The sequence below is a fragment of the Carettochelys insculpta genome, chromosome 1 (genome assembly GCF_033958435.1).
Source record: "Carettochelys insculpta isolate YL-2023 chromosome 1, ASM3395843v1, whole genome shotgun sequence".
NCBI lineage: Eukaryota > Metazoa > Chordata > Testudines > Carettochelyidae > Carettochelys > Carettochelys insculpta.
In genome coordinates this window covers 118,432,488-118,451,954 of record NC_134137.1, presented here as the reverse complement: position 1 = coordinate 118,451,954, position 19,467 = coordinate 118,432,488, and the positions used below count along the sequence as shown (strand labels likewise).

The 19,467-nt window shown below is 39.8% G+C and overlaps 1 protein-coding gene across 4 annotated transcripts in view; it reads right to left on the bottom strand.

Moving 5' to 3' along the window:
- The window catches only part of ARHGEF7 (Rho guanine nucleotide exchange factor 7), a 220,352-nt gene that overhangs the window by 58,343 nt on the left and 142,542 nt on the right, over positions 1-19,467 (bottom strand). For all 4 annotated transcript variants that reach the window (XR_012645027.1, XM_074990443.1, XM_074990434.1 and 1 more), the window contains exons 9-12: positions 14,957-15,079; positions 4,533-4,671; positions 3,393-3,452; positions 1,491-1,637 (exon numbers count right to left, since the gene is read on the bottom strand). Coding sequence is in view for 3 of the 4 variants with exons in the window: in XM_074990443.1 (XP_074846544.1) it covers positions 1,491-1,637; positions 3,393-3,452; positions 4,533-4,671; positions 14,957-15,079 (469 nt within the window). In the remaining variant the exon portion in view is untranslated. The remainder of the gene's footprint in view (positions 1-1,490; positions 1,638-3,392; positions 3,453-4,532; positions 4,672-14,956; positions 15,080-19,467) is intronic.

The following is a 19,467-nucleotide window of genomic DNA, read 5'->3' as shown; positions in this document are numbered from 1 at the left end:
GGTTTTGTTGAGTAAAACATGTTCATATCATATGGTCATTATCTTTCTTGGTGCAAGCTTTCGATTTAAATGGTTTAATTCAGGATAATGCAACCAGCATTTTAATTTTTTCTACCCAAGAACTTAGGATCTTCACTCTGAGTTTTACACAGCCTTCCCATTTCAATTTAGTTAGCTATGAGTCCATCCTCAATATCGTAGCTCAAAATTCAGGCGAGGTCAGTTCTCTGGTCTCTCTGAAGAGCAAGCCGGTCAATTAGCGACAACTGTGGCAATGTTTTTTTGTGATGTGGTAGCTTGTGTGTTAGGATATGGACACAGATACCTTAAATTATTTCATATACATTACTGCAAATGAATCAAAGTGAAGATTTCAAGTCACTACAAAACAGGGCTGGCATTAAACCAATGATCTCAAGGTGAAAGTCATTACAATTCCACCATCACTTATTCCACTGATTTTTGTCATTTTAATGTTTGAGGAGTGTCCAAAAAACCTCATCAAAAAAGAAAAAATATGTTGAGACGACAGCAACATTCATTACTTCCAAACTGTCTACGTGTAGTAATAACTACGCTGGGCAAATTAAAGTTTTATGTTTCCAACAGTCATATGATTCATAAGAAACAGCCACACTGTGAAAGACCAAAGGTCCATCTAGCCCAGTATCCGGTAGACCGTGGTAAACACCAGGTGGCCCTGGGTAATGAACAGAACGGGTAAGTGTCAAGTGATCCTTCCCCTGCCACCATTCCCAGCTTCTGAGAACAGAGGCTAGAGACACCATTCCTGCCCATCCTGGATATTAGCCACCAATGGACCTATTCTCCATGAATTTATCTAGGTCTTTTTTGAACTGTGTTAAAGTCCTGGCTTTAACAACATCCTCTGTCAAGAAGTTCCACAAGTTGACTATTGATTATTATGAGAAGAAATAATTCCATTTTTCTTAAACCTACCACCTATTAATTTCATTTGGTGACCACTAGTTCTTATGTTGTGGGAACAAGTAAATAACTTTTCCTTATTAATATTCTCTGACCTAGTCATGATTTTATAGACTCCTTAATCATCTCTTTTCTAAGATGAAAAAACCAGTCTTGTTACTCTCTCCTCATATGGCAGCTGTTCCATACCACTAATCTTTTTGTTGCCCTTTTCTGAACTTTTTCCAATGCCAAGATATCTTTTTGAGATGAGACAAGCACATCTGTATGTGTTATTCGGGATGTGCGTATACCATGGCATTTAAACAGAGGCAGTAAGATGTTCTCTGCCTTATTCTCTATCACTTTTTAACGATTCAGTTAGTTTTAGCTGAACATGCAGGTCTTTAAGAAACTTCCCCAATTTATAAGATAGCTTATAAAAACTATTTAGTCTATTTTTTTTCTTGGAATGGTCTTCTTGTTTCTACTATGTGCAGTCCATTATTCATTAATTGCAGTTAAAGAGAGAAACAAAAAGCAGAAGACTTGAACAGCATTACCTCACTTCCAGCACACTGAATCATGACCTGGGACATGTAAATTACATTGCCTAGTGTTTTAATGTCCTCTCCCTCCCAGCAGCGGATGGCTTCCGTCAGTATTTGGAGTTCAAGTTCTTTTCTTTTCCGTACTTCTTGACACTGTGCCTGTTAAATATAGGGAAAGTGCTAATACAGTTGTTAATTACAAAAACTATTTCTTTCTTTTTTTAATTTACTGACCTCCATATTCCTTTAAAATTCACTACCCTTTTCTTCTAAAGAGCCACTTCTAATATTATGCTTATTATTTGCTCTCAAACAATAACCAGCTTGCCCAGCAGAAAGCAGGAATACCAATCTATTTTATACTCTCCCTAATCCTTTTTGCTGTTCCTTCTCCCATGTGTCTCATCCGGTCTGAAACTCTTTGGAGGCAGAGACTTTTTCTTTCCCTTTCCTTCTTTATAAAAACAAAAAAAACAAAGAACAACAAAATAATCCCACAGTACCCAACATAATGGGATCCTAAGTCTGGCAGCAGCCACAAATATACCACAGGGGTAGCTGTGTTAGTCTGTATCTGCAAAAACAACGAGAAGTCCTGTGGCACCTTAGAGACTAACAGATTTTTTTGGAGCATAAGCTTTCATGAGCAAATACCCACTTTGTCAGATGCCTCGTGGGTATTAGCCCAAGAAAGCTTATGCTCCAAAAAGTATCTATTAGTCTATAAGGTGCCACAGGACTTGTTGTTGTTTTAGTGGCCACAAAATATACCTCACAATGTCACGCTAATGGTGCGGCTTCATCCTACAGGAACCATATAATTTTGACTATAGCAGCTTTAAATTGTTAGCGGATTGTAGACATGTCACCAACAACCACAACTCTTATTCCTTTGTTTGGATACCCGTGTTAGAACTGACCGGCCTTAATCCTCAGTCCCTGAAGCCTTTCAGATCATCCATTCGGGGCTTTGGTGCTGTAATGCTCATTTTTCCTCCAGAGCCCTTGCACTAAGGGTGTGCACCAACAGCTGGATGCCTTAGGCAGTGTGATTGTAGCGGGCTAAGTGGCACGAAGGGGCCATTTAGTGGCTGGAGAAGGCCAGGGGCAATTTCTTGGTGAAAGTGACCCTTCTTCTGGTGTAAAGCTAGAAAGAAAATGATTTGGGACAAGGAGCGAACTGGAAAGGAGAGTAAAGAAGAGTTCTGCTACACTTAAGTTTTCAACTGACATTCAGTTTGGGATGCTAATGTGCAGTCTTCATTTTTATTTGCCCAGCCCCACTGGAAATTAAGGAGAGGGTACAGGCTGCCAGCAGAGATCTCCCATGCAATTCACTATGCCTCAGCACAGCATCAAGTCCTATATTTTTAAAGATTTCACCATGTCAAAATTTTAACTTTACAGCTGGATCTACTCTAGCAAGTTCTTTTGAAAGATTTTTGAAAGAAGAGGGCTCTTTCAAAAGATCCTGTGTAGCACCTACACACACAAAGTGCTCTTTTGAAAGTAAATCAAAATAATGCGGTGCTCCTTTTGAAATCGTTCTTCCTTTCAAAAGCTTCTTTCGAAAGCAAACGTGTGCAGATGCTCCACAGGCCCTTCTTCCCCCACGTCCCACTTTTAAAAAAAAAGCACACATCCAACAAGCAGTCCTCATGGGGCCTGATTTTTGGATCCCTGGCCCATTCTTTTAACGAGCGGGGGCTGTGTGGACTCTCTCTCTCAAAAGAGCAGATAGCTCTTTTGGTCTGCTTTTTTGTGTGCAGACATTTTCTTTCAAAAGAAGTTCTTTCAGACAAGATCTTCCAGAAGGGCTTCTTTCTAAAGATCTCGTTAGTGTAGACGTAGCCTAACAGAACACATAATCAGCAATCCCCATATAAACATATATCTACTCTTCCAAATTCTTACTGAAAGGTTTTTGAAGGCTGTCATGGATTTCTGAATGTCTGGTCGATCTGGATGATAATCCTGAAGACAAAAACAACAGAATGTAATTCCCAGTGATGACAATGAAATTAGGAGGCATAGTAACAACAGCACAGACAACTAACACTTGTAACAATTCTTTTTATTCTCCTCGTATGCTCTTCATTGCTTCCTTCCATTGCTAAAAACACTTGTATTCTTTCTTGTAGTAAGAATGCAGGCTGTCTCATGATGTTATGAATGCTTTCATGAATCCACAAGGCAACATATGGAAATATATAGCTGGCAGATTTCAACAGACTACTTGCAAACTTAAGTTTCTGCCATTTGCACTCTTTAAAAGAGGTTAACGTAAACCTGACACTTATGTTGCTTTTCCCTGATCACAATTAAGCCATACTCTTCTTTTCAAGTCATGTTAACATGGGACACTATCACAGCTAGCAAATCATAAATATTACACGACAATGCCACCTCCAAATTTTTTTCAATCAATCATTTAAATGCAAATTTAGGTCCTTCTAAGGTCTACTACATTATAATACTTTTGGGTCACCTCTGTTGGACTGTGCCTGACAATCAGTGAGACTATATCAAGCATGGAGCGTTTGAATGCCTACACCACTACTACAAAAAAATTCTTTATTCTAAGACAATACCTAGAATAGCCTTAATTAAAGGTACAGGTTAGGTTCAGACTATAATCCACTTGAAAATCCGAGGAATCAGATCCATCAGTGAGAAATTCAGATTCCTAGGTGGATTTTGCTTCATGCTTCCTGAGTTGTTCAGTGATTATACCAAGTTTTAAGACTACCACCATCTCTGAGATTTCAGAAGCAGTGCTCAAATTGTGCCAGAACGCTATCTTGACACTTTTACTAGTTTTCTGCTACTTTCAAAACCATTGCTTTATTGAGTGATGGTGACGGAATTGCTTTCTGTCCTGCCTCACCCTCACCCCCACCCTTGCCTGGAGCACTGTTCAGTAGGCTTAAAAAAAGAGAGAGAAAAAGAAAAGGACCACAATTTGGGGCCCCAACATGCTTGACATGTACCTTTAAAATAACTGTTGTCAAATCATCATCACTAAGATGGAACATAAATGCTGATAAGATATACCTCCATGTGCCTTTCAAGCTCTTTGAGTAACGTGGGATATTTATCCAGGCGCATAAAAGGTTTGCTGAGGCCAGTGGTCAATACAAGGATCCCAGGACTGTTGGCACCTTTCATTTCCATGAATTCACCTAGTTCCTCACTATGCACACAAAACAGTTAAACAAATGAATAATTAATTACCAACTGAGGAGAAATAAAGTAGACTAGATTATTCTGATCCTTCTGCTCATGGGAATTTTGTCTGAAATAGCAAAGAGGTGAAAACAAACAAATAATTGAAATACAAAATATGTACTTTTATATATGATCTATTGAAAATGAAAATGATGAACTTGTAACCTAGTTGCGATTGTTAAAAGACTGCACTTGTCAGAGTGCTTTAGGGAACTCAGATGAATTCTAGTGATCTTATTAGCATGTGTATAGAGTCTTAAAAGAAATTGTTTTCTCTGTAATTCTGTGTGCCTAATTTCCCTGAGAGTTGACATGTGGATTTCGGAATTACTGAAGTCTTTTAAATAACTAATTACTCCCAGTCAGGTCCTGAAACTGGGCAATCTGAACTAGTAATCAGAGCTGGGCAGAGTCAGGATCACAGAAGTCATGCCAAAGGTCAGAGTCTGAAGTCATAGCAAAGGTCAATACAGAATCAAAGCCCCTCCAAAGGTCAGTACCAGCATGGGAGTGGGTAGCCATGCTAGAGGTTAAGCCGGAACTGAAGTCAGAAGTCATTCTAAAAGTCAGGACAGAATTCAATCATTGGAATTAGGGCAAAGACAAAGGAACCAGAAGCAAGAAGCAGAAACCAGGTGACGAGGCAGGAAGTAGGCTGAAGATGTGATAACAGGAGCAAGGAAAGGGAAACAGGTGAGAAAGTTTGATCTCATAGGTCTCATCAACATCTGGCCTAGTGACTAGTCAGACGAAAGGTAGGACAGGAAGCTTTGTGTCTGGTTCAATCAGCCCTCTGCTGCTAGTCACCCGACTCAGCTGAGTCAATGAGTGTAGCCTCTGGCGTCAGGATGTGTGATGCAGTTCCCTTAGCTGGTCCTGCAGTGGGGCAATACAAAGTAATGATATTGCTTGACAACCCTTGGGCTTGGGTTCATGACCTAAGAATTAATCTAAAGAAGGAGGAGAGCCTTCGAATTGGACCTTACGTGGACTATCCATAAAATAAAGGAAACTTAACATAATGTAGGTGTGGAAAGAGGAGTGACATCTTCAAAAAAGAAAATCTGCTCTGAGTATGTCTCTCAGTCATTATTTTGCAATTGTTCTGAAGAAATATAAGGGGAATAGACTTAATTTAATATTAAACTTGTGCACAATGGATTAATTTTCTTCTCAGTTTCAAAAGCAAACTGCAGTTCAGAATATTAGATGGCATCCTTAACTCTCCGCCTCCCCCATCTCCTAAAATCAACTAAAGGCACAAACAAGACTTTACCAAAATACAACTGATTCAAATTAATGAGGTATGCATCAAGGCCAAGCTGTATTGGAATTTTAACTAGATAAATCATCTAAATAAAATTACTTCCTCAACATTTTCAAGTAGAGCGAACTAATTTTAATAGCTATATACTCACAGTGACTCAGACCATTCTTAAACTTCCCAAAGCAATTCTATCTAAATTTGCACAAAAATTACGCTGATATTAGTAACTGATTATTATTTGTAACCAGCAGTACCCAAGATGTGCTGTTAAATTTTCCAGACAAAATTAAGTCTCAATCCCTGCCCCGAGAGCAATGCAATTTGAAGTCAGACAAGTTAGGAGGTGTATGATTGTCAAAAACTGATTTTACTGAACATTAATGGCATCAGATAGAGTCTAGCTATAACAGCAGTTTTGTTACCTACTAGTTCTAGAAAATATAAACTTCATGCGAAAAGGAAACTACATTGCAGTATTTTCCTGGACAATGCTATGCACACCCATGGGATGACACTATATATAGTAACCTTTACCCAGATCTGAAAAAAGTGATAGCTATTTCCCGAACTACCGATAAACATTTAAAACCTACTGTTTGTTTCTTTTCCCAGATATTCTCTCTGCTTCTGAATTCTGCTGGCCGCCTTTGTCCTGCTCCTTCTTTATAACTTACTTCTTTCACACACGCTGCCCTTCACCCCACTTTATGCAACACTATCCAATTCGACATTTGGTCAACCTTCAAAATCCTCTTCTCTTCCATGATCACAGCTCACCCTTCCAATATATGCCTTTAGACTAACAAGTCCTTCCTTGCCTCTTATCATTCAGCACATTACATGCATGCACACATTTGATGGCAAAAGTAAAAATATGTGCTGATCTACACAATGCCCCTTGCTTACTAGGTGATGCCACTTGGAAAAACGATGACCACTAAATCCCCTTCACACCACCCAAACTTCTGGTCCTTGCATTGGCCAAATATTTTAGGGGAAAATACAATTTTCAGTTGATTCTGACTTTGGCACCATGGAGGCTTCAGGGGGCTACAGAATTGGCAGGGTACTGGGGAAAAAGCCAGAATGAAGCCATACAAACCCATTTTGACCCCCTGAAATAAGAGAAATACTATCCTTAATTGTTTTTCATGGTGTGCTTTGGGAGTCCCTCCTGTATTTGTTGACTCCCACAATATTTTCTGAGTTGCTCTCTGTTCTTCAAAACAAAATACATCTAGCAGAATGTGGCATCAGTTTATTTACTCAGAGAATAAGAACACAAGTTCAGATTTAAAATTAATTTTAAACAGTTTGTTAAATGGGTTTTTTTGGTGCTTCCATTAATAAAGTGGCACTAACAGACCTAATATTAACTGAATTACAGTTTTGCTCTTCACATTCCTAAGATGACATTGTTTCATTGTACTTAAACAGAGTACTGTACTTCTCTATACTTAAGTAGTGTAAGATTTGGGATGCTAACTTGCACAAGAGAGCAAGCTTTTAAAAAACAAGTACATCATTATCCTTTCATCGTAACAGACAGTGTATATTCAGACAAAAGCGTTCTATCATGCAGACCCTTTTCGGAGTCTGTTCAAGCCCACCAAAAAGTCAACTACATGTGCAGTTTCATGAATGCCCGTGGATTCTTCAAGTCTAATAAAGACAATGCAAACAAAATGGAACATCATTCCAATAAAAAGACCAAACTACTTTCAGTGAAATATGCAATGTTTATCCAAAATATTTTCTTTTAATACCAGTCACAACAGTAGTGGACGTGGGGAAACAAAAAGCAGGTCATACAGCAATTTCGTTTACTTTTGCACTGGATCATGAGAACTAAAATAGATGTTTTTAGCTCAAGATCACAGCTGTTTTGACAAAGACAATGGCTCTTTCATATCATGCAATTTTGACTGGCACTTGCAAGTTTAGCACAGCATATCTCCTCTGTACTTACTGAAACAAAACAGTTCAGAAACAGAGCACAAACTAAAAGCAGCATAATTTAACAGACCACAAAAGTAACAATTATGCTTCGAAAGAATATTTTTAAAAAGGCCAAACAATCAAACCTATAATTTATTCAAAATAACTTGTCAGGAATACCTGCTTTTTAAAGAACAAATAATATGGTTATTTCAATATGCTACATGTGACGTTCTACAGAATTAGTATATGAATAAAAATACCTTGGAAGCCTTTGCTTTATAAAGTGACCGTTACAGCTCCTATCCTAAGATCTGCAGTTCAAATGAAAAGTTACCTTACTAATGCTTTTGGAAGTCACCACTACAAAGACAGTCTTTAAAAATGTATCAATTCTCATACCTGGAGTATCAGCTCTGTAAAGGACTCAGAAGTTATAAAACAGGCAGTTTTACAAAACAAAGGACAGAAAAATCTAAAACAAGAAAGACTCAAAGTCCAGATTGCCTACAGTAATTTGGACGGCAGATCATACACAAAAGAGTCAAGAATTAAACATGCACTTAAGACATTTTTTACACTTACACTTCTGAAGCAGGACTTTGCTTATAGTAGATAGAAGTTGAACTCTCACTGCTGAGGGGTCTGAGGATGGCACATAAACATCGCATTCTGACAGTCTTATAGTCTTACAAGTCTTATAGCTTCTAGGTCTCTACTGCTGAATTTCTACAGACCTCCTTACACTGGGACTGCTGCTTAGATGATGACATCAGCCTGCATACTTGCAGGCGCTCAGATACACAAATCAGAGGAGGTACAAAGAGTTTCTGATTCAAATTTATCCATATTCCACCCCACTGTCATTTGGAGTAACTAACGTATAAGTGTCACAAAATATATTCAAATTACTATCAAGATAAGAATGTAAAAGAAAAACACAGCAAGTGCTAGACTAGTATGATCCAATAAAGTTGAAGTCACAGGATCTAAAAAACAATTGCTTGGAACAGCTTTTAAAAGCTTTAAATTAAGGATAATTTTGTCTATCATTTAAAATCGACTCTTGTTTTTCACTGGCAAAGAAAAAAACTCAACATCTTTATATTACCAATGGCTCTGACTTCTTTTGGGACATTAAATAATTTTCTATATTGAAAACATTCTCCCCCCCGACCTATTTTGAGTTTATGTGCTATTCACCATCTAATATTCTGAACTGTGGTCTGCTTTTGAAACTGAGAAGAAAATTAATCCATTGTCCACAAGTTTAACACACATCTATCACACTTGGCAGTTACATACTTCATATCAAATTAAGTTTATTCCCCTTATATTTCTTCAAAACAATTGCAAAATAATGACCGAGTGAAATACTCAGAGCGGATTTTCTTTTTTAAAGATGTCACTGCTCCTTCCACACCTACATTATGTTACGTTTCCTTTAGTTTATGCATAGCCCGTCTAAGGTCCAACTCGAATGCTCTGCTTCTTTTTTAGATTAATTCTTTTTGTGCTTTTTGCTGGAAATGGATATGGTGGCTTGGGCACCCACCCACCCAAACATATGACCTCACACTTCTGATGAAACAGGTGCCACTTCTTGATCATTTTTCCTGTCCAGTGCTTTCCCGACAATTATCTGTCACCGTTCTTTACCTCCACACCCCATCCCCTCCTACTTTCTTCTTAGTTTCTTCCCCCTGCTCCTTTCCTCACAAGAAGGCAAGCACATTACATACTTTACTGCACACTGGTAAACAGCCTCATTAAAGGCCAATGCTACCTAACAGACACTGAGTGTGCATCTTTATATATCCCTCACTTTCCTGATACTGCCATATATATTCAAATACCTCCCCCAAAGATGGAAATTTTCTATCTATCAAAAATGTCTACAAATGCACACATGTACCGTACACATGGGGACCGGGATTCTTAAAGAAGCCTAAGGGAATTAGGCATGTTACATCCATTGAAATTAAGCCATATACAGTGGAAGACATTAGCTGAGGATACTAATAGGCATGACGCAAGACAAGAGGAACAGGTTAAGAGAGGAACAATGAGGTACCATATGAAGTACTGATCACCACCACAGTCTTCGTGTCAAAGAGTTCATCAAACCTTCATATGCCTAAGTTAACTGTATCTTTTTAAAATTTAATCAGTATGAAAAGAAATTTCTGGTGAGACACTGGCATCCCGACCCCTGTGGTTTTATAACTTTTTATTTTTGTAATTTTTTTCTCTCTGCTGTTGATGCATTAAAGCCCACTCAGACAACAGGTGCTTGTACATGCCTTTGCTCCAGCCGTGCAAAGGCATTATATATGACAGTAATTAAAGAGTTTAGTCACATGCAAAAAAAGTTCTGGATCGGGGCCGATTATATGCAGAGCACTGTAAATGGGAAAAAGCTTGTGGTTCATCATCTTACACATTATGGCCATAGGTTAAAACAAAAAAAATTAAGCTGATAAATTCCTTCACACACCTTCCCTCACTCCCCCAACAAAGACACAAGATTTGTCAGGTTAATTCATAAGAAGCTGATGGCTTTGAAATAAACCATGCCATATAAAACTACTGGCCCAAATTCACAAAGAACATTATTCACTAGAAGAATAATACCTTGGGTTAGTGACCCTAATGCTTGGATAAAGTTACACTCCCACAACTGAAACAGAACAACAGAGCTAGTTTAGACTCTCCCTGGCTTAATGGAGAAGGTGAAAAGTGAGAGTTCCTTTCTGAAAGCAGGCAACAACTCAAGAACAGATGACCCAACATTCAAACTTAAGCATGTATTATGTTAGCTATTACCCCCATGTGAGTGTGTTTATTCGTGAAAATATAGGATTCTGGTTTTTATTTTCATTTCTCTCAAGGATTTGTTTCTGACTACTTTAATACTTTGAACTATGTATACGTTTGCAGCTTCGTACATTTAAGTAAAACTGTTTCATCAACAACAAAAGTAATAAAAACCAAGAAAAACTACCTCAAAGTTCTTTTATACATCCCTTTATTGTTTCCATCCTGTATTTCTATATTATAACTGTACAACCCTCCCTTTTTCATTCTGATGTTATGTGCAGCTAAGAGGAGGAGGATGAAGAACATGAACAAGAAGTATTAGAGACTGGAATTTTTAGTGGCTGGTGCATACAACAGGTTACCTCCATCCCAGTGTCCCTTTAAAATAAACCCTGCGATTTCCTTGTGCTCTGTCTTTTTTTCTTCAATGGATGCTTGAAAAATTATACTTCACCCAGACTACATAAAATTTCTACAGAGCAAGAAGTTGGGTGGTTTGAATCAAAGAGGATACATCTGCATGGGGCAGGAAACAGATGACCAAATGGGTGAAGTGTGAGAAATGTTAGAAATGCCATCAGCAGGGCTCAGTATAGTTTTTTATATTGTGCATTTAAGAAATGTGATTTTTTTTTTTTTGGACAAAAGCCTGAAATGAACATGATCCTGGGAGATACAGAGCACCTTTCCCTTCCACTGTTCTCAATGGCAGTCGAGGATGTTTGCCACCTTAGAGGATCTGGCCTTGTAACTCTTCCCCATCTCTTCATATCTCACATGGGCTATGTCTACACTAGCACCCCATCCTTTCAAAAGGGGGATGATAATGAGACGAGACACTTCGGGATATGCTAACAAGGTGCTGCAACTAATATGCAGCACCTCATTAGCATAATAGCAGCCACGGCACTTTGAAAGTGCCACTTTTAATCACCTGTGGCTTGTCTTCATGGGGTCCTTTTTGAAAAGGCCACGCAGATGTCAAAATCCCCTTATTCCTCTAACCAGACAGGAGTAAGGGGATTTTGACCTCTGTGGGGTCCTTTTGAAAAGGACCCCATTGTAGATGAGCCGTGCGCAAAGAAATGAGGCACTTTCAAAGTGCTGCAGCTGCCATTATGCTAATGAGGCACAGCATATTCATTGCAGTGACTCACTAGCATATCCTGAAGTGTCTCCCTTTTGAAAGGGGGGTGCTAGTGTAGGCACGGTCATGCAGTCCCAAAACTCTTGCAGACTTTCTCCTGTTTGCTGAGCTTTCAGTTGGCCGTTCTGTCAAGAGAGGGCCGGGTAGTCTGGCCACTCTCTGTTGACAGAAGTTTTGCCGAAACATCTCTTCCGAGAGTTCTGTAGTGTAGACATAGCCCAGGTGATGGGTTTCATGAGCAGGCATATGATAAGACTGATCTCCCCAAAAAAACCGCAGCAAGGAGAGCAGCTCTAGGCAATGGGGCTAGAAGAGTTAACTCAGTAATATTAGTCTGAATTCAAGGAAATTAAAACCATTCCATGTCCTGATAGGAAAGCCAAGATTTAACATCTATAAATTTTGGCAATGTTCACCTCACTGGTCTTTCTATCACTTAACACTTCAGCTGAATGTTAACAGACCTCATCATATGAGAGCAATGCAATTTACAGCTTGATATTTCTCTTGAAATATGCAGCAGCAGAGCTTGACTACCTAATGCTTCCTACAAAAAGAGTTGGAGGTATATCATATGATCCTGACATTACCGCATTCAACTGGCAGAAAATGTAAGGTGACCATCAGTCTAATTTTTACCAGGACAGTGCCATATTTTAGGCAGGTGTCCTGGCTTTTTTTATAAACAAAAAAAATCTAATTGTCCTGTATATTCACTCCCCCGATGAGCTACCCTTCCCCCAAGTCAGTCAAGCTGCAGGTAAAAATCAATCAGGAGCTGGCCAGACAGCATGTGTAGCATGTACTGACCAGCTGGACAGGTCCCGCATGGGGTGGAAGCCCCGTTGTTGGCGCCTGGAGGTGTGGGGCATCTGAGAGCCTCCCCTCCCCCGCAAACAGCCAGGGAGTGCCTCCCCACAACCCCTGCAGGGCAGCAGCCCCCACAGCAGCCAGGGACCATCCCTACGGCATTCCTGGAGCCTGGAGCTGCGGGGAAGCCAACAAACCTCACCCCCACCTCCGCAGGGCAACAACCCCTGCAACTGGGGAGCTCTGCTCATGGGGCAGCAGCACCATTCCAGTGCCCCATAGCATGGGGTAGCCAAGACACTGCACTTGCTTGGCAGCTGCAGCTGGGGAGCTGCCCCCAAGGTGTCCTGTACATGACATAGGAAAATATGGTAGCATTTGCTTAGGGTGACAGTGAAAGTTGTCAAATGGTTTCTATTGTAATGCGTACTTTTGCATGCTCATGACTATGAAAAGTTCACCTTCATGGATGAACTTCCTGATTAAAAATATAAAAGTTGACAAGGAAACCACATTTGCATGCAGTATTCAAGATGTGAGCAGAGCACACCATGGATTTATATAGAGGTAGTAAAATATTCTCTCTCTTATTCTCTGTCCCTTTCTTAATGATCACTAACATTCTGTTTGCTTTTTTGATTGCTGCTGCATAGAATGGATGTTTTCAGAGAACTAGCAGCAATGACTCCAAGAGCTGTCAAGCAGTAATAGCTAATTTAATCCCCATAGTTTTATATGCACAGTTGGGTTTACGTCCCCCCCCCCCACCGAATATGCAACACTTTGCATTGTTGAACATGAAAATTCATCTGCCATTTTGTTGCCCAGTTTTGTAAGATTCTTTTGAATGGTCTGTTTCAGACTTAACTAGTGTTGAGCAGTTTTGTATCATGCAAATTTTGCCACTTTACTGTTTACCCCCTCGCCAGATCATTTCAGGATGTGTTGAATAGGACAGGCCCTGCAAGAAAGCACTAGTTACCCCTCTCCGTTCTGAAAACTGATCCTGTATTACTACCTTTTGTTTCCTATCTTTTAACCAGTTAATCCATAAGACGACCTTCCCCCTTATCACACAACAGCTTATTTTACTTAAAAGCCTTTGGTGAAGGATCTTGTCAGAGGCTTTTCTAGAAACCTAAGTACACTATATCCACTGGATCTTCCTTGTCCACAGGCTTGCTGAACCCCACAAAGTCTAGCAGATTAGTTTAGTGAGGCATGATTGCCCTTTACAGCAACCATGTTGACATCTCCCCTACAAATTATGCTCATCTGTGTTTCTGACAATTCTGTTCTTTACTATAGTTTCAACCAATTTGCCTGTTATTGAAGCTAGACGTACTGGCCTGCAAGATTAATGATTTGTTCTTTGTTCCCCAAATGGAGCAGCACAATCAGCTGTCAGACACTTCCCAGAACTTTGAAAGGGGGAGTGGGGCACATCTGCAGGGCAGCAATGAGAGGAGTGATCAGGGCAAGGATTGTGGGATACTGGCAGAAGCCAGGTCTGTTGAGCAAAACTCCCCCCCCACCCCCAATCACACACACGCACACTTGTTACTTGTTTGACTGACGTTGAAAAAATACGCAATGGTTTTCAGAACCGACTATCATGTCAACATTTTCTGAATGGCTTATATATGCAAATTTATTGGCCTCAAAATGTAAGGTGCAAGTTCTTACTACACTATGTGGAAACACACGCCTTCCCTTACTGTATTGGGAAAAGACATCTCTCACATGTGTAGAAAGAGATTAAGTTTTTCAAGACATGTGGTCATGTATGCTTATACATTTGGAGATAGGGCTCTAGCCCTGCACTAAGTCTTTCAGAAGCTGGAAGGTTAGTTCCCCCAACAAAACCCTTCAAAAGGTTAAGGTACAGATGGGAGATAACAGCAAGCTGCAAAAACCAAAATCAGTTATGCCAGAACGTTCAAAATCAACATTTTCACATGAACGCTATGAAAACTAAAGACATAAATACTACAGCTTCTTTTCAACATTCAAAGTTTATGTGCATTCTTTATGTTATGCAAGTCTTCTCAAACAATAATTTTCCCCAAGAGTGATGCAATGGTCCTAACAGCACAGAATTGTTTTAGTTTGGTTAGAACAGGATACAATGCACTGAGTAATCATCACAAAAGGCTAAAAGATATTTACAGTAAGTGTACCAATCAGCTTTTTCTTTTTTAAAACACATACTCCTTATTTTCAGTCGCTTTTTCTGAAATGGTTTAATTGGATATAAAATAAACGTACCTGTGTTCTGTGAGAACATTTACTGCTGATGGGTGGTTGGCACAGTATGCAAGGTATAAATTTTTCATTTGTGACATCAAATTTAGAAAGCATCCTCCGACCCTCTGCTGAGCTTCAGGCAACCTGAAGTAAGTAACATAAAGAAAGATAAAAGTATAGTAACACTATCAATAGGAAGGACATTTTATGCTTTAAGAAAAGTAATCTCAACCCACTTTATTTAAAATTAGGGACTGCTTTTACTACTTTACAACTATCAATGTATCCTAGAATCAGGAACAATAAATATCTCCCTCTCCCATTGCTTCAACAGCTGTAATCATATACTGCTGTGCAAAGCAATGTCATCATACTGTAGGCAGAATGTATACAGACACTTCTAATTAAAGGTAGCTGTTGGCATGCTTTTCACATCAAAATTGTACAATATTACAATGTTCATTGGGGTGCAATTTTTTTAAACCAGTATATTTATACAGTGCCTTTTTGTTTAAAATAAATAATAAATAATAATAATAATAATAATAATAAAGAGGAGCTGGTTCCCACACCCTTCCAGCCAATCCCACGGCTGATGCTGCCAAGATGCCAGTACTCAAAACTGGAAAAAACCTGCACCAAAAACCCACTGTATTTATACTTGTACAAGCACTAATATGGATGTAGCTATACCAGCATACAGGGGACTTAGAAGGATATAGTGGACTTCCCCCAGTGTTATACTAACAAAAAGCACCTTTACAGGGATAGAACTACAGTCACGCTGGAGGGACTGTACTACTTTATCAACCAGTTGTAAAGTCGTATAACTTTCTAGAGTAAACAAGGCCTTTGTCAGTTGCTCATAAACTTTTTCAAATCACTTTTTACACTGGAATTTCCCATACTGGGCTCTGTATGAGGGTGAATTTGGATAAAATGATTCAAAAATAATTTAGCCATTTTTAAAAAGAGGGTTCTGTTACGGCTTTACTGTCAGCATGGGCAACAAAGCTGAAATGCATCAGAGGCCACTACTGGGAAAGATCAATTTAAGACGTGCAACTCCAGCTACATAAACTGTGTAGCTGGAATCGACACATCCAAAAATCAATTTCTTCTGTTGTCCCCACAGCAGGAAGTCAATGGGAGAAAGTCTCCTGTTAACTTCCCTTAGTCTTTTGTGACAGCTATGCTTACCAGAAGAATGATGTGATAGTGGGCGATCTTCCAGGGTTCAATTTAGGAGTTACAAGGAGTATCAGTGTCAATGGTGGAGCCCTAATGGTTTAATTTATCATGTCCTCACGAGGCATGCTAAATCAAACCCCGGAAAATTGACCATCACCATGTTGATTTTCTGGCAAGGGTAGATGTACCCAGAGAGTCAGCCCTTTAGGAGGAAAATTGTTTTTTCACAATGTCCTGGACAAGATCTTTTTAGATACATCAGAGAATTATAAAAGTTGTATTACACAGAAGCATGACATACTTTTTAAAGCTTTTCTGAGGTAAAATAATCCCTCAAATTTCTATCAGCAAGGGGCTGGAGCATAGATGCCTTGAAGTTAACTGTAAATTTGGGGTAACCCAGAGAAAATTCAGGCCCTAAATTTTCATAATGCATACAACCAAAGGGGCAAAGTTAAGGCTGTATTGGTAACCTGATCTTTTCCAGTTCCTTACTCTGAATATTTTCTTTACAATATCAATATTTATTAGTTTTAGCCCTGAAAAATATAAAATGAACAACAGAATTATGACACTGAACTCCCCTTTAACTGTAAAATCATTTCAATTTGAGAAAAATGGTCATTAATGGGAATGAGGAGAGCAGAGTCTCAATTCAGCAGTTCAGTTTTTTTTTTCCTTCACTGACTATCATCAAGCCTGTTCCCAATAATAATTTGCATTCTTCCTAAAAGGTTGATATTTTATTGACTGGCATGCATTGTTGTTCTGGGACGAAACGCTATACTTTCAGTTAAAAACAGGCAGACAATTAAATTTGTGCTTAGACTATAATATTGACCTTTAGGAAATGGTTGTCAAAGTAACTGATTTCTCCTGAACTGGGGCCAAAATCTTTACAGTAGATGGGGTAACAATGCTGAAAACTTTTCCAAGACGTGCTTGCTCTTGACACTTAAGCTCACTTTTTCCAGCAGTCTCCTCATCACTCATCTTGCATTTCCCTGAAACATGGTTTCCTTGCATTTCACACCTTGCCTCTCTCAACTTGTAAATTCTTTGGAGCAAAGAACCAGTCTTAATCAAACATGCTATGTAAATTTACAGCACTATGGTAAAATTTTTTAAACTAAAACCACTATAAAGTTACTATAGAACTCTTTAATCAAAAATAAATACTCCGCAACCCTTTTTCTCTGGCCATGTATTCTGCAGCTTTTTAAAGACATCAGTTAAATGAAACAATGAGAATTCAGAATTTTTATTATTGCAAAACAACACGGGCTATCTGGTAAGCATTAGGAAAACGACCCCATTACTGACAGAGCACTAATGATAATTGGCATAGGGAGAATAGGGAGCGCCAACAGAATTGCCAGGGCCCTGAGCAAGGTAGAGGGGTTTGTTCCATGGTCACAGAAGAGGCATGAACATGGGCAGAAGGGGTGGGGCTTGGAGCTAGCTCCTCCCTCTCCCTGCCCTTCAGTGCTGCCTAGAGCATGCCAGTGGTGAATTAAAGGGCCCAAGACTGCTCCAATAGCAGCAGCTGACCAGAACCATGGGCCACTGTGAATTGTCAGGCCCCAGGGTTGTTTCCCTCTTTTGCCCCCCTTCTGCCCCAGTTGGTGGGCCTGAGGGAGAACAATAGCATTCTCACCAAGTCTCACGAATGATTTTTGTAATGGTACTAAAACCAATTTTGTCCTATCAACAGTACAAGTTAAAACTCTGCCAACAGCAGTTAAGAAGTCTCTCTTAAAATAGTTACTGACAGTGGGTCACCATCCTGATGTTACAAGTAACATTCAACCCTGTTTGGAACAAAATACATATACTCCAAATACAAATGTGTGCTTCCATGCATGCGTTTGCTTGCACATGCATGCATGCACACACCACACAGGTTGAACCCTTCCAGTCCAGCACCTTCAGCATCTGACTGGTGCCAAACCATATGAGGCCAGGATTGCCTAGCACCACTACCCAACACTTCCACTGCTTACTGGACTCTTAGAAGACATTTATGAGTGAATTACAGCTAAATAAAAGTGCAGCACACCAACAGCCACAATGGATGGCTGTAAACAAACATTATGGGACCACAGGGAAGTTGGCCACACCTATGGTAAGTGGCCATTAACTAGAATCATGCTGAATTAAGGATGTTGCCAGACGAGAGTGTGCCGGACTACAGAGGTTTGACCTGTACACCCTTCTTGGCGTATTGCTTTAATGGTAACTGAACACTACAAATATTCTGTAAGGTCCCCACATTCGCGAACTTAATGTTCGTGAATTCACTTATTCGCGAGCAGCTACTTGAGGCCACTGCTTCCCTGGGGCTCCAAGCCCCTCCCCCCCCCATATTCACAAAGGTTCTCAACACAGAATCCTCATGAATGTTGAGACCCTACTGTCACTGAAGCCCAACCAGGGTTTCCCAAATTTTGTTAACAGTGATCTCTCAGACAATGAATCCAACTGTGCCTCATTTCAGATCAACCATGTGGAGTTGTTAGTTCTACCCCCCGCAAAAAGCAACAAGCAGTCCTGTGGCACCTTATAGACTAACAGATATTTTGGAGCATAAGCTTTCGTGGGCAAAGACCTGCTTCATCAGATGAATGAGCGGCCCCTCATGCATCTGAGAAAGTGGGTCTTTGCCCACTAAAGCTTATGCTCCAAAATATCTGTTATAGTCTTTAAGGTGCCAGAGGACTTTGTGCTGTTCTCAAAGATACAGACTAACATGGCTACCTCTCTGACACTTGTCCCCAAAAAAGCAGACACTCAGACTGAATTGTGGTGATCTGCACAGGGTATTTTATCTACTTCACGCATCATCAAAGCAATGCAGTTATTATATGTCTCATGATTAACATCTGCGCTAATCCCCTCACCCACAAACAAATGGTGCTGTTTTTTCAGGCATTCCACAAACTCAGGAAAATGCAGCTGTACAAGCTGCACTCAGACAATATTTTTAAAGTTTCTTCCCCACAGCCTTAACAACTTGCACCTAAACCTATTTAAACAAAAAATAAAAACAAAGGAAAATTTATAATGGTCACAAGACCGAGTGAGCCCTCGCTAACAACCATCTGGGTTCAGGCAGGCAAGCAGGGTCTTTTTCCCACCCTTGTCACCACATGCCTATTGCTGATTCTCTCATCTTAATCCAGTTCAGAATGGCTCTCTCTTCCCAAGCTCCCTCCTATGAACCTCTCACTACACTTCTGCTTCTTGCAGTCCGCTTCATGGTAACTTTACATTTCTTCCAAATCTCCCACCCTTCAGACAAGAGGAAGAAGTGACTTTTCCCCAGCTGGAGAAAAACCATT